Source organism: Zootermopsis nevadensis, unplaced genomic scaffold (assembly GCF_977971745.1).
Source record: "Zootermopsis nevadensis isolate Lab colony 2312 unplaced genomic scaffold, Znev_1.0 Znev_ptg000019l, whole genome shotgun sequence".
Taxonomy (NCBI): Eukaryota; Metazoa; Arthropoda; class Insecta; order Blattodea; family Termopsidae; genus Zootermopsis; species Zootermopsis nevadensis.
In genome coordinates, this window is record NW_028259151.1 from 5,498,800 (window position 1) to 5,514,103 (window position 15,304).

Consider the following 15,304-nt stretch of genomic DNA (forward strand, 5'->3'; position numbering starts at 1 on the left):
GATGACTGGGGTTTGATTACAGATAGGAGTAGGGATTTTTCTTTTCTCTCTACAGAGTCCAGACCAGCTGTTGAACTCTTCCAGCGTCCTCTGAAATGGGTATTGGTGGGTCTTTCCCTTGGTTTGAAGCAGCCAGAGCATTTAGCTGCCCACTTATCTTCATGTAGAGCTTAAGATAGGAAAGCGTGACATTTTCCTCCAGACCCACTACACGCATTCACAGTCCTTAGGTGCAAGAACAACTCTAACTTTACCTTACCTTAAGTTGTCCACCTTAATCATAAACTAAGCGATTAAAGGAGAGGCAAATAAAAATTACTATTGAATTTAAATCAATCACTACAGAAATGCAATTCAAAAGCATTTATTATGTTATTATACAAAATAACATAGAAATCGCTGTAGTAAAATTTAAAAAAAAACGTACAAGTTCAGGGCAGAAGGCTTTCTAACATACAGACTTTCAATCTGATAAATATTTTATTGTTAGTGTTATATTTAGTCAACGAAATTTTGATTTATTTATTCTTCTTTACATTATGCTAGTTCGGATAGTGTTTTAGTCTTGTAAATCATATTTATTCATCACTAAAACTTAAGGATTGCTTTTACATCATACTGTGTGTCCACAAAGTCCATTCGGGGTTTTGAAAAAATGTGGCGCGCGAACAAATTGAGCGGTTTGCGGCAGATTACACTGAAACTCTGGAAGTTTTTTTACTGACCTCAGTAGACCTCGATGTGGGCTCCCTTGGTAGCACGGAGAACGTCCAGACGATATTCGAGCTCTTGCCATGTTCTGTGGAGCATGTCCTGTGGAATATCCGAGAACGCATTTCTGATACGGGTCTTCAGGTCATCAGGTCCGTTAACTGGTGTTCGGAACACAATGCTCTTGACATAACCCCACAGGAAAAAAATACAGTGGTGTTATGTCTGGTGAACGTGGAGGCCAAGGCATTGGACCGTCTCTGCCGATCCATCTTCCTGGAAATGTCCTGTCTAGGTACGCGCGTACCTACAGACCCCAATGAGGTGAAGTACCATCTTCCAGAGTTGCACTGTAATCTGCCGCAAACCGCTCAATTTGTTTGCGCGCCATAAATTTTCAAAACCCCGAAAGGACTTTGTGGACATACTGTATATTTAAAATGTGCATTATATTGTAATTTATAAAACCAGAATATATAAAAATAGAGACCAATAAAGAATCTGAAGGGCAATGGCTTTATTAGACACGTAATCGAAAAAGACACGAAGCTTCGATATTGGTATCCTGTATTTATGAAAATCTACGCAGTAATTTCTCCTTTTACGCAGTAGTTGTGTTCCTGAAACATTGTTTTTACAGAAATAGTATAAAAGGATTGCAGGGTACTTATAAAAATAGAGGTTTATGATTCTAAGCTTTAAAATAACTGTAATATCATTTGTATTATCTGCAATTTATAAATTTTACAGAACATTGTAATAAATCACAGGATAATAATATACAGCTTATATGATTATAAAGGTTATTTATTGACAAGTGTGTCTTAAAGGAAGGAAGTGTAACAAATACTCCAGAATATTTTAAACATGTTATTAAAATAATTTAATATTTTTATTATGAACCCTTCATGGGGAATTAATACACTTTAACCTGTTTTTGTTAAACATTTATTAAATGTGTCACTTTAGAGTCATCTCTGTTAATTTTTTCTTGGATATTTTAATCAAATGTCTGAGTCACTGTGTTCAAATATGTCATCAATTAACATTGATTACAAAAAGTATACATTCATTCTGCTTATAATTTTTCAGATCCAGCACAGATATCGGAGCTGTTGAGCAAGACGATCGCGGATGCACACGCAAGAACGTGTCTCTTCACCACAGAGCACATACACGAGATGTTTCGCAAGCCACAGGATCTTTCAAAACTCATTTACTACAAGAATATGGTCAGTCATGTTGTGATCTCTCTTTAACTCTTAGAGTGCCTGCCATCTCCCTGAGAGATGCACGAAAAATCTGCTGCAGTTACCAGAGTCTCACAGAGAGTTGTAGTCCAGTAAAAAGCCAACAGATGGAGCAAATTCTGTGTTTAGTGCATAAGTCTCGTAGTGAAAACTGATAGAGAGGTTTGTTTACCAGTTTAAAAATTGCAGTTTTGTGTCTGCAGTCGTAAGATTCTTAGCATTTTTCTAGCGCCCTGATATTTCAACACAATCGTGTGGTACTTTTCAGACATAATTTTAATATTTACGTCAGCATGCATAGTGTCTGAATTGGGAATTAAGAATTCCTCGTGATCTTTAATAAGCATCACATTTTGGTTTCTATCATATTTTCATGATACTAAGTGCCACTACACTTTCCATTCTTGGATTTACGAAGTCTCAAGTTTCATTAACTGGGTCAAATATTTTAAATCGCAGGCGATATAATTAATTACATTCAAATTGGCTGAGAAACACACCTCTTTATTCAGCTGCTTGATCGAACAAGTTACGTGGTTAAATGTTTTAATTTTCTGGTTGACGAGATTGGCTGGTAATGTTTATTAAGATTTTAGGATGTTATGTAAGTTTTTTTTAAAATTTGTCTTCTAGATCTCATATCAGGATTTACTTAATTTCGCCTCTGAATGATCAAAGGTTGCCTGGAACTGTGATCTAATATATATATATATATACTATCAATGAAAAAACAATTAAATTTTGAACTCTCAAAATTCAACCAGAGACTGATATTGCATTTGGGTATTAAGTTCCCAGTTCTTGAAGTTGTTGTATTTTTAATTTATTATGCTCAAGCTCTTATCTAGATTTCTAAAGGAGTATTAATTCCTAACCCGAGCTACTCATTAGCAAATATCAACCTGTGCCTTCCCATTAGTGATCATCTATGGGAAACATGAAGGGTCCCATTTGTTCATCAGTATTCCCCCCGCTTCGGATAAATCCTCCAGCCCACATTTTTCTTTAATATGACATTGTTTCCAATGAAAATCCACTGATTTCTGAGCTTAAGATGGATTAATAACACAGCTTATATCCAACAATTCATAAGTTTTATGACTCGGATTCAGGCAACATATCTGGTATATTTGTTGAAGACTTGACTGAAGCAGACTGTTTGAGGACCATACTTCCCGATCATGTTATTTATGTTTTTACCACAGAGACCAGTAAGTACGTGCATCAAGTAATTTTAGAATAGTATAATGACAACTTACGTTACCATCTGACAACATGGACAAATACTAGGAATAAAATATATACTTTTATCGCCCTGTTGATGGCTAGAAATAAACGTAATTCGCCGAAAGAATATTGGTCAAAGGATGTGCTACTCATTTCGAAAATGTCCATTGTTACTATGGCAAGGGACAGATTCCTTTTGATTTTCAGAATGCCCCATCTTTCAAATAATGAAAAGCAAATTCAAGGAGACTGACTCCGAAAGGCGCACGACATTTTCAACAAGTGTCTTACTGTATTTCAGGATAGTTTCTGTCCTTTTCATGTCCTCTGTGTTCAGAGAAAGGTTAAGTTGGAAGCAATACGTAAAAACGAAAAGATACAGGTTAGGAATAAAACTTTATCTTCTCTGTGACTGTGAAAGAATGCAGCATTTATGTGTTAGCTCTTTTAAACAAAAATTTTACAGAGAAGAGTTATTTACGAAATATGTCTGTGTGGTAAATGCGCAAATTGAGGAGAACTGTAATATATGTTCATCTTGTAACTTAATTTGAAACTTATGTTGAATGAGGACTATTGTTAGTGTGTACTGTACATGGATGTCCTTGCTGGCAGGCACACGAGGAGCTGTGGCTGGAATGTGCCCAGAAGCTGACTACAGTCATCCAGCAGATCATCGAGTTTGCCAAGATGGTGCCAGGTTTCATGAAACTGTCGCAAGACGATCAGATCGTCTTACTTAAAGCAGGTGAGAGAAATAAAATATCGGTGAAGGTGAGTATTCCGTTCACTAAGCGTCTTAATAAATTAGATATTACAGAAAAAGACAACGCACGTCACAAAAGTATAATTGTGTATTACAAAATTGCTAGTGAAAAAGGCCAATTAAAATTCAACAAAGAATGTTTCTTTCATATTTTATTCTCTTACCCTCTGTTTTTCTGTTCCCGTGTCCCTTTTATACCCTTATCTCCTTTTCTTCTTTCTCGTATATTCCTCTCAATTCCCTTCTGTTTCTCAACCATCCTTGTTGTGGCATCAAACACATTACATCACGTTGCCTGTTGAAATTTAAGTGTTCTTTACGCTCTGTCACAAAAGAACAACATATTATGTGTGTGTTCTGTCTGTCTGTCACGTCTTTCAGCCAAGATCGTGAGGTGGGAGGATAAGATAAGAATTTTATGGGTGCTGACTGGTAAGTAAAACTTACAGTTTCATGTGCATAAACATTAAAAACCTCAGTCAATAAAGAATTTATCTTAGGACAACTGCAAAATTTTTACTTATTTCTTGATTAATCCCAGTTATGAGAGCCGCATGTGCAAAGTAATAAATATTTGTAAGATTTGAGGTTTTCACGGCGGTGAGTATGAAGATTTGTCTTCTGGGTTGTTGCGCCGTGTAGTCTGGTCGAAGTTAACCAACGTTTCAGAGGTCATCAGAGTATGAAGATTTCCGTCTTCTGGGTTGTTGCGCTGTGTAGTCTGGTCGATGTTTACCAACGTTTCAGAGGTCATCAGAGTATGAAGATTTCCGTCTTCTGGGTTGTTGCGCTGCGTAGTCTGGTCGATGTTTACCAACGTTTCGGAGGTCATACTGCCTCTGTCATCAGGGCGATCGCCCTGATGACGGAGGCTTGTTAGAGATATTACAGATGTTATTTTTAGTGCAAATAAAATTTCTTATAAAATGGTGTTCATAGGGAGCTTTGAATTGGCTGTCCTACGGATGAGCCGGTACTTTGATCTCAGCCAGAATTGTGTGCTGTATGCTGATACGATGCTTCCGCAAGACGCATTCTTCACTACGGAGACAGCGGAGATGAAGCTTGTTACGTGTGTGTTTGAATTTGCGAAGGGCGTCTCAGAGCTGAAACTCACTGAAACTGAACTTGCCCTTTATTCAGCCTGTGTACTGCTGTCTGCAGGTTTGCATCTCAGTTCCTTTATAAACTGTAATAAATGGTAAACTAGCAAATGAGTAACTACCAAACATTGCATGTTATATCTCGCCAGAAATTCTTCTGGTGTTATATTCTTTGGAGCATGTAGAATAAGTCACTCAAAAACCTAACAGAATCCATCTCTAATGTACTGTGTTAATATTGAAATTTGTAATAATTTTTATATTTAAAAAATTTTGAGGGGTTTGTTTTCTAAACGCGCTTTTTGGAAATTCATTCCTACTATTCAGAATGCCTCACATGTACAAGAATGGCCATAAATTGTGACTGGATGGTGTATAAGGTATAATAATATGTAATTATGGAGAAATGAGAGAAGATGTTTGTGAAGTGTCTGGTGAATGCGGGGCAGATGAGAAATTACTGGAAGCAGAGGGAAAAAGAGCCATGCCATGGCTAAACTCCCTAGCTTTGTAGGGGATATTTATTTAATGAGTGTACTACTCATCATAAAGGAGCATCTTGTGAGTGTGTGAGTCCACAAGAAAAGAAAAAGTGCCTTGTGTCTTAATAAATCAGCTCCAGCTGAGGCTAATGTATGAAAACTGATGAAAAATTCATTCCTCACTGGTTCTTTGTTAGATGCGAAATGAAAACCACAGAAATGTGTGGATGCAGATGTAAATGTTTGGAGGAGTCAGTTCATTGATTGACCAGAAAATGCATGAAGAAATCTGTAGAATTCCAGATTCCTAGAATTTCCAAGCAATATTTGATTAGGAACTAAGGCTACCATAAGTATTGTACCATATGTGTAAATGGAATAAGTTTTGTGGACGTGCAGTGAGGCGTGTGCAACTTCATTGCATATATTCCCCACCTTAGCACCCCATCACAACAATATTTCCATTGGTAAATGTGCAGTAAACCTCAGCACAAGGTCTCAGAATATTTATTGATTGATTGATATCCTGTCGCTCTTAGCCATAGCATAGGGCCTCAACAAAGCAGCGCCAACGAGTTCTATTACGAGCCAGAACTTTCTGCTCCCTCCGGGTCCTTCCTTCTTTGTCTCCTCTTCAATGGTTCTCCTCCAGGTTGTTTTTGGCCTTCCGCTCTTCCTCCATCCCTGGGGATTCCAGGAGAGCGCTTGCTTTATAACAGCGTTTGGGTCCAGACGCAGGGTATGTCCATTCTACCTCCATTTTCTGCTCTTAATTTGTGTGGCTATTGGCTCCTCATTTGTTTCAGAATATTTATATCAGGGCTAAAATAAATGGAGCCACGAGTGAAGTGATTTTTGGACCATGTATCTTTGACTGGTGAAACTTATGTGGAGCTCTTGTCCCATTGGATAATTCCAAAACTTGATAATGTGGGTCTTCTTCTTCTTCTTCTTCTTCTATGGCTTTCCGGTCCGTATTCGGTCCACGGCCTCCTCAATTCTCCTCTTCCATTCGGTCCTCTGTTAGGTCCGTCTGTCCGAGACTTTGATTGAGGTTTCGAAACATCTTCCTTTTTACGGTGCAAGGTTGTTAGCCTTGCGACCAACCCCCAACCTGGAGGACCAGGGTACCTGTCTTAGTCTGACCTCTCCCCCTCGACCAATCTGGCTAGATAGAGTAATTTAGGAACAAGGTGTGACTCCAGTTTATTATGCAGTTGACATGCTTTTGTTCTTGAACAGCTAATTTCCACTGCGGATTGGAACTGGTGTGATTTTTTGTGATAGCTTAACACAATTCATAAGCTTGCTGATGCTGAGTTAAAAGGCAAGATTTACCATAACTTCAACGCCTATGTACCAATGGGTCGACTGGTGCTCTTTCTGATTAACGCCGTTATGTGTCGATAATGACGGTAACCATGCCAATCGGTTGAACAGCTGAGTGACGTGACACATGATTCTCCATAACATTATGTTCCTTTGTTAAAATGTTTCCGTACTAGAACCCTACTCTTGTTTTGCAACTCTTATACCGACATCTGATAATGAAATATGGCCATCTCTGTACAACAGAAAAAACTGTGATTCCATTCTGAGGTAGTGACTTGATCTGTGGTGGATTTTGAACTAGAGTATTACTGTTCTTGTAAGTACCAGAGTGTCAAGTTAAAACAATAAGAAGTTATAATCTGTTTATACATGTGTGAGTACCAGATGGTTTGTCTTCAGTTTATAAAATATATTTATAAACCAGTATGGAGCGATATTTGTAAATGTTAATAATCTTATTATGCCACCAGGAACAACAACAATAGACTTGTAATTCTGCTTGTCAATTCATCTTATCAACAGCACCAAGATGGTAATCTTCCAACAATTCAGTATAGGAGAGAATAATGTTTTTTTCAAAATAATATTCTGTTTTATTGTAGGCATTTCAGAAACATTATCATAAATAAAAGAAATAATATTTCAGTTACCATGCAATTTAAGGATTTTCTCTTTGATTTGATTGATTTTTTTTGTTATTAATTAAGCATGAGAAATTTTACATGATAAGAAACAAAGATTATATATCTTCTGTTTATCTGTGGTGTTATGAAAAAGAGAGTTAACTCACAAGATAAATGAGTACGTCAAGAAGAGACAATGTTATATGTCTGTAATGCCGCTAAATGGAAAGTATTTTGCTTTATTGAAATAATTTTGCGAATTGGTTCCTGATGTAAGTATCTCTTATAAACCAATTTTTGACTTAACCATCTTTCTCATAATTCCATATATCTATGGCAGCCAAAAAGTACTGAGCTTCATTACGCTGCCACGTAAGTTTACTATTACTGCTCTGAGCACTTATGTTAATGACAGTGTAAACTTATTTTTAGAGGACTTTGTTCCATTCTGAATTGCTTTTGATATTTTTAATATTCAGTTTTTAATATTTTAGTAATATTAAATAATTTTGCCAACTAGATCGGCCAGGACTAAAAGGGCTTGCCGAGATTGGCCGACTTAGTCAAGCTGTTCTCAGAGCACTTCGATTAGAGCTAGAGAGAAACCATTCAGTACCCATCAAAGGAGATGTGACAGTGTATGATGCCTTGCTTGCCAAGGTTCCAACACTCAGGTGAGTTATTCAGTTGTTTTGTTTCTTATTAATAGCATAACAAAGACTTCCTGTTCTTTCATTGTACTTTTATTTATTACTGTATGTGGTGACCATAAGAGTAAAAATGTTAATGCAGTAAACTTCTGGTTATTTGGGCTAATGAATGGGAGAAGATGCACGAATAGTTGAAAAACACAGTTGATCCAAATATTTTGTTTGGTGCATTTACAATACTTCATGAATTACTTTACTTTTTCATATAACATGCTAATTTTGAGACACGGTTCGTAATGGTGTTTGCTTTTATGAACTGTTAGGCTCCTCCTCCTGACAGTATGAATTTTTATATTGGCTGTGATGTCATGGTCTAGTATAGTGTCAAAACACTAGGATCCTGCTGTGACTGGTGTACTCACTGTTTTCTTCTTATTCTTCTTCACTGTCATTCTCCCCACTTTCTTCTTTTCTCTCTGACAATGTCTGTATCTGTCATGTGCTGGAAGCACGATTCACACATATCGCTTTGTAGCCATTATTCAATGACATCTTATGTCAACATTTTTTTAAACATCTTGAAAAGTGCACACCATGCCAAGAATTCCAGATTTTCTGATTTATTCATTAGGAAAACTTGGAAAATCATCTTCTTCTGGATCTAGAACAAGTTTCGTCCATGGCTGAACCAACATTACTGGGTTCATGGAAGACCACGCCTGTGATATGCTGTCCCACCCATAAATATGGAATTGATTTAAGGGCTAATAATGAAATAAAAAAATATGGAAGAATTTGAATGATAACAAGGAAATATTGTACTGAAGGCTTTGTTATCCTCTCAAAAAGTACCAGAAGTATATGTACAAAATTAGTTTTGCAGGTGGTCTAATTCTCCATCCTCCCCTCACATTCCTCCATCCTCCACACAGTCCTCTTCTCTACCTCTCTCAATCAGCCAGCAAAGTGTTCAACCAAGATTTTTTGTGTTAACAGAGAACTGAGCATGCTCCACATGGATGCTCTAGCCAAGTTTAAGCGGTCAACACCACATCTTGAGTTCCCAGCTTTGCACAAGGAGCTTTTCTCTGTTGACAGCTGAGTGGAGCATCAGTTAGCTGCCAGCCCAGCACTCAGCAATTGGACCTGTGACGTAAGTATTCTTCAATTATGGTGTAAACACTTTTGTATGTTACATGTCATGGTGGTTTTGTGACTGCAAAAAGGAAAAAATTTAAACTACCAATAAATCAAGGGTACTGCTGTACTTTATTAATTGAAGTGAAATGTTGTTGTTTCTTGGCTCTACAACCCAGTTGTGGGTTTTCGCCGCCTCCTTTTCGGAGGTTTCTTGGTCTTTGAAGAGTGCATTTATGAGTTAGTCCACTGACTCTGCACAGTTTCTACTCAATCCTGATTTGACTGCCAGAGCCATCTAGCAGTGAATCAGGAGACTTGAGTGAGGAAATGGCCGCTGAATTTTGCTTACGAAACATCTCGTATCATGCTCATACGGATCTTTTACATGCTGTAAATCTACGACATGGGACCGCCGGCTTTACTTCCCCTCCGAAGGAATTTGTGCTACCGATTTTTATCACCCTTAAAAATCCATAAACCTCGATTGGGATTGAACCCACGAACCTTGGGTCCAGTGCCAAGCACGCTGACCACTGGTCCACCAAGGGCGACCATTAGTAACTGGCTACACGAAGAAAACTTTTTATTTGAAGAAAGTGCTGTGAAAGTTGAAATCCTGACGAAATTTAAAAGTTGTGCTAACACATGTAATAAATACTTTATTGACAATCTTGCCAACAAAACAGGCCATGTAGTTGCAAGACTGCAACCATATCACTGAAGGGTTACATTGGGAGACAACAAATTGTTCAAACTTTGTAATGTGTTCAGCCTAGTTACTTGAGCATTATTGCAAATTACATCTGAGAGATGGTAAGCCACTGTTGACCACATCGTTATGGAGGAAGGAAGGATGTGGGAGCTTGATAGACCTGTTGATAATGGTCAGTCAGCTTATCAACATTGGCAAAGCAGAAAAAAGCAGCAATAAAGAGCCTCATTGTTCTGATATGGATTCAGACATGAAAGGCATCCATTCCCCACTTTACAGTGAGTAAAATATTTCTGATGAAAGTAAGTTATTGCATAAATGGTTATATTTCTTCAGATAATGCAAATAAATTGTTTATAATAAATATTTATATTATTACTCTATATTGCAGTAGCATATTGTATTGATAAACTATATTTATCTATAAGCCTTCAGTTAATTCTTTTGTTATTTATAATTTAAATATTTTAAAAACACATATGAGTAGTATATAGTGCAGGCATTTGTTCAGATTATTTCTCTGCAGCGTAAAATTAAATCGGTGGCGTAACAGCCCTCTGAGAGCGAAAGCCGACTAGCTTGACTGACTGCTGACCTCACGTTCATATGCCTAAGCAGAGGTGAACGATCATCCAACCAGATATAGGGTGACGTGTGGTCAGCACGACGAACCCCCAGCCATTGCTAGTTTTCCTGACCGGATTACGCTACTCATTGTAGCTCCCCAATTTCCTCACGCTGCTGGGTTGGCACCGGTCCCATACATCGGTCGAAAATCTCATGAGAAATTTCTTTCCCTGAGACTCGAACCAGCACGCATTCCGTATCGCCGGTCCGAAGCATGATGCCTCAGACCGCGCGGCTACGGCAAGGGACTTTCTGAAACGTATGGGACTGAAAATTGTAGCTGGGTGGTAAACAGTCCTACGTCATATTCAGGAGATCTGGACCCAAATCGCAGCTAGGAGACTGATTGAGGTTTTGTGGTTTTCCTTACACTAATTATTTCACCATCGCAGAAACCCCAAAGCTTACATTGTTTTAGTTTTATCAGTATTGTGAATCTACTTGTTCTTTATTTATTTAATTAGAACATCCTTTCCTCTGCACCCATCACATCTGTGTAAGTAAATCATGGTTATCACTGTCATATGGCTCTTCTCATTACAAGATTGTGATCTCTGAAATATGGCGATTGATAATTTCAGGTTGAGGACTGAGGAATCACCTACATTGGAGTTGTGAAGAGTTCAGTTGTTGTTTCTCTGTTATCAGGCAAGAAACAACAGAGAGTTAAACTCTGTATTGCAAACAATGCAAGTGAGTGCAAGAGCAACAATGGTAGTGAACCAGTGAACATTCAACAGTTTTAAGTGTTCCAGGAATGCATAAAACTTTCTAATAGTTTACATTTCAAATGAAAGGGATTTAAAACATTAGTTTTTCTCCCTTTAACATATTTATAATAAACAAAGAGAAACTGTCCAGATATGCTTAAAGAGAAATATGAAGTTATATCACAAACAACCTACGCTTCTTGATGTAAAAATGGAACAAAGCTCATCACGTAATATAGGGTAGCCCAGAGAAATACACTAGCTTTCATAGGCCAGTAACTTTGTAAGATGTAATATTAGAATTTTGATACTTGAATGGAGACACTTGAGATAAGCATAAGTTTCTGTAAGAACATGAAGACCATCAGTGTTCCAAACAAAGAAAAACAAAACAAGAAACAAAATATATATACTCACCCTTGTGTTCTACTTTACGTTCTTATTGAAGTCACTGTCTCTGTAATCTCCATTCAAATTTATCTGTCGTAAGCTTATGCCAAATTTGGATTAACTTCTGTATTATAAAATACACTACTTTTGAACAGTTCCACAGCGCTAATTATTTTCTTTGCAATTTAACCATTGCTTACAAAGTACAAGTGTATATGAAATCTGATCTATTTCTTTGGGGAAGCCCCATCTCATGGACATTTTCACCCCATAATCTGATAATGTTCTTTCTTGTACTTCATGCTGCTTTCCCAGTGCGCAGGTAAATGTTACATGAATAATTCGCATATATGAAGCAACAGTGAAAGAAGAATTTCGAGAATTAATTATGGTGGCGGAATTTTTGTGTTTTTTTTAATTTGCTGATGGGGTAAACGGCAGAATGGTGTGAAAGAAGATATATACATGTATATAAATATTTCTCTCTATAGCTGTTTGAATAAAATTTTTCAGTATAAAACACACAAATTTTAGAAGAGAAATGGGGGGTTAAGCTGAGGTTAAGGGATAATATTGCCTTATTACTAGGGACAGGAAGTTGTAGCATGTATTTACTGTGCAGAAAAAAAATAAATGTGACTGCTTATAATTTAGATACATTGAAAGGAACAGATAGTGTGCTGGATGATAATTATGATCCAAATGAATAAATATGTGAAAAAAGTATTTCATCCTTCTTTTAAGAGTAAGATCAAATGTGAACATGCATAGATCAAGTGAAAAAACTGAAATAAATTATTGTATTCATTACAAAATTATTGAGATATCTGTGAAAACTAACTCCATCGAAAACAGTCCTTCAACTGGTAGTATGCTCAACTAGTCAAAAAATTCCCTGCCTTTTGCGGAACTTGAAGGTTTATTGTCATGTTCACAGGAATTATTTAATAACTATTATATTCTGCATTTTGGCAAAGACTTTGATTACTGCTGTGTAAAATGTCACATCCACTGATATGCTCACAGGAATAATTAATTCATAAACTCCAAATATTTGTGCATAGGCAACATGGTTTATTTTACAATTCTATAGCACAAAAATATTATTACAGAAAATTGTAAAAGATTTTTATTGTACTCAAATTATAAATGAGCCGAGGTAGCTCAGTCAGTATAGTGACTGGCTACAGACCGGACAACCGCTGTTTGATCCCCGACGGGGCAGAGGATTTTTCCTCTAGCCTCTGCGTCCAGACTGGTTCTGGGCCCCATCGAGCCTTCTATTCAGTGGGTACTGGGGTTCTTTCCTGGGGGTAAAGCACAGCCGGGGCATGGCGCTAACCACTTACCCCTACCTAGTGCTGAGGTTAAGAATGAATAGGAGCTATAACTCATCTCCCCCCAAGCGCCTGCATGGTGTATAGTGGGATAGCTTAACTTTACTTTTTTTACCCAGTTTATAAAAATATTTCCAGGTTTGTCAAAGAATGTACACTATCAGAGTTGTTGGGAAAAGTGAGTTTGTGTGCAGCTGATGTGACATAGAGCAGGATCATCTTCTGTCATATGCATGAATCAACTTGAGCAGATAACCTGGTTTTTAATTAAATCTGTCAAAACATTTCAGTTTCATTTTAAATCAGACAATTTGAACAATTACTTTATTTTAAGAGCACAAATCATTTTCTGACTTTATCTTAAATGCTCGTAAAAAGAGATGCATAAATGGATTTTAGCATAATTGGATAAACATTCATTATGGTATTAATTAATTAAATAAAAGTGGTCATTGTCAAAGATGATAATATGCACAGTTCAGTTCAATTTCTGTCCTACTTTTCCCACCATGCTATAAAAAAAAGAACAGAAAACATTGGTTCTTTTACATTATTAACTAACTCCATGGAGCAAAGTCCTTGAGAAGCTGATATTCATTCACCTCCTTAAGAAATTTTATATGTCAAACATTTTCTTATGGAAAGTTCTATATAGGAATTCCATGATGAAAATAAGCAAGATATACTGTAAGTAAATGAGTAGGAGTACGCATGAAGCTTACACAGGATATTCAACAGATGTACAGATTAATGAGATATTTAAAGCAGTGCATGATCTGTTTCTCAGTCCAGTTATTCAGTCCGTAGTACAATACATTTGAAATAATATGAGATATCGTGCAATGAGCACTGTCATTTAGTATGTACTGTGCTATATAATTTTCTTAGTAAGACAGCTGTTCTTAAAATAATTTGTGCTGAGCTGTTTTTTAACTGTTAGTTTGCTTTCGACTAACCTGAATCTCTGAAGAAATTGTACATGTTTTTTGGATTGAATAATCCTAGGTGATCTTTACTGAAAAACTAGTTGTTGCCATATTGTTTGATTGAGTCAAATGTACTTATAACCTGAATGCAAATTAAATGTGCGTTCTACTATCTTAACATTTGAATTTTTCTTTTTCGTATTTATTGTTATCTGAATATATTTGTCTTATGTATGATAATTTAATATGCACATATAATGTTCTTAACAAATGACATGAAAATGTGGGATATGCTACACAGTTTTATAATTACTAGGTTTTATAAAAACTGTATTTCAGAGAGTTTGACAGACAGTACTTTCTTGATATCATACAATGTAATGTAATTTACTTATTTCCTGTTTATCAGTTTGAATCGTGACATAATCTCAGTGGAAATATTCCTGTTTTTCTTTTAGATCTGGTGAAGCCGTCTTTTAGGAATTAAATTATCTGATTTTGAAAACGTTATGAAATTTATAGTTTTAATACCAGACTTTCTTGCAGCAATTTAATTGATTGTTAACAACTTTCAAATCATACTTTGATATTTTTAACATTTTTATTAATATCTTAAGAAACTGGAAGTATTGACATCTTGTTTATAACTTACATAATTCTCTGTGGCAGGGAATCATTAAGAATTGTGTGAAATATTAATTGCAATTTGTATCAAGTCAGAAATACATGCTGAAACTTCCTGCCTCTACCTTTTACTAATTACTGTATTATAAAGAAATGTTAGATTGTGCTGTTTTTTAAGTGCACAGTGCAATTGGGACTTACAAAGTTGAAGGGGTCATAAGATGGCTCTATCACTACAGGGATAAGTAAGTTAGATGGTGTGATTGCCACAAGTAAACAGTTCTACCTGTTAGATTTTAATTTATTGTTATCATTAATTATAAGGCACTTGTGATAATCCCATCTGCTAAAGGAAAAGAATGGAAGCATAATATTATTATAAAGATTTTTGATTTATAAGAATGTTGGCTTCATTTTATCTTATGACATAAAAAAACCTGTACTTTGTTTACAACTTTTAAATGATTAAAGAAAAGAATACTTGTTTTTCAAATTGTTTATAGTTAATGAATGATTATTACATGCCTGTGCAGCTTTCTTTACCTTACATGTCGTGTAACATCTCACATATTTCACATTTTAACACCTTTCATCTAAACCTTAAGTCTTGCGGATTCAAGTTTTCGTAGTTTCCGTGTCATAATTAGATTGAGACGGCTGAGTATCAGGATAACTACACCTTTCAGTCAGTAAT

General features: G+C 36.3%; 1 protein-coding gene across 4 annotated transcripts in view; it reads left to right on the top strand.

The window, feature by feature from the left end:
- The window catches only part of Hr3 (nuclear hormone receptor 3 ROR-beta), a 141,420-nt gene extending 126,317 nt beyond the window's left edge, over window positions 1-15,103 (top strand). For all 4 annotated transcript variants that reach the window (XM_087351533.1, XM_087351535.1, XM_087351532.1 and 1 more), the window contains 6 exons: window positions 1,804-1,943; window positions 3,804-3,936; window positions 4,894-5,118; window positions 8,015-8,168; window positions 9,141-9,297; window positions 11,205-15,103. In XM_087351533.1, coding sequence (XP_087207659.1) covers window positions 1,804-1,943; window positions 3,804-3,936; window positions 4,894-5,118; window positions 8,015-8,168; window positions 9,141-9,246 — 758 coding nt within the window. In that variant the 3' untranslated portion in view covers window positions 9,247-9,297; window positions 11,205-15,103. The remainder of the gene's footprint in view (window positions 1-1,803; window positions 1,944-3,803; window positions 3,937-4,893; window positions 5,119-8,014; window positions 8,169-9,140; window positions 9,298-11,204) is intronic.
- The last annotated feature ends 201 nt before the right edge of the window (window positions 15,104-15,304 follow it).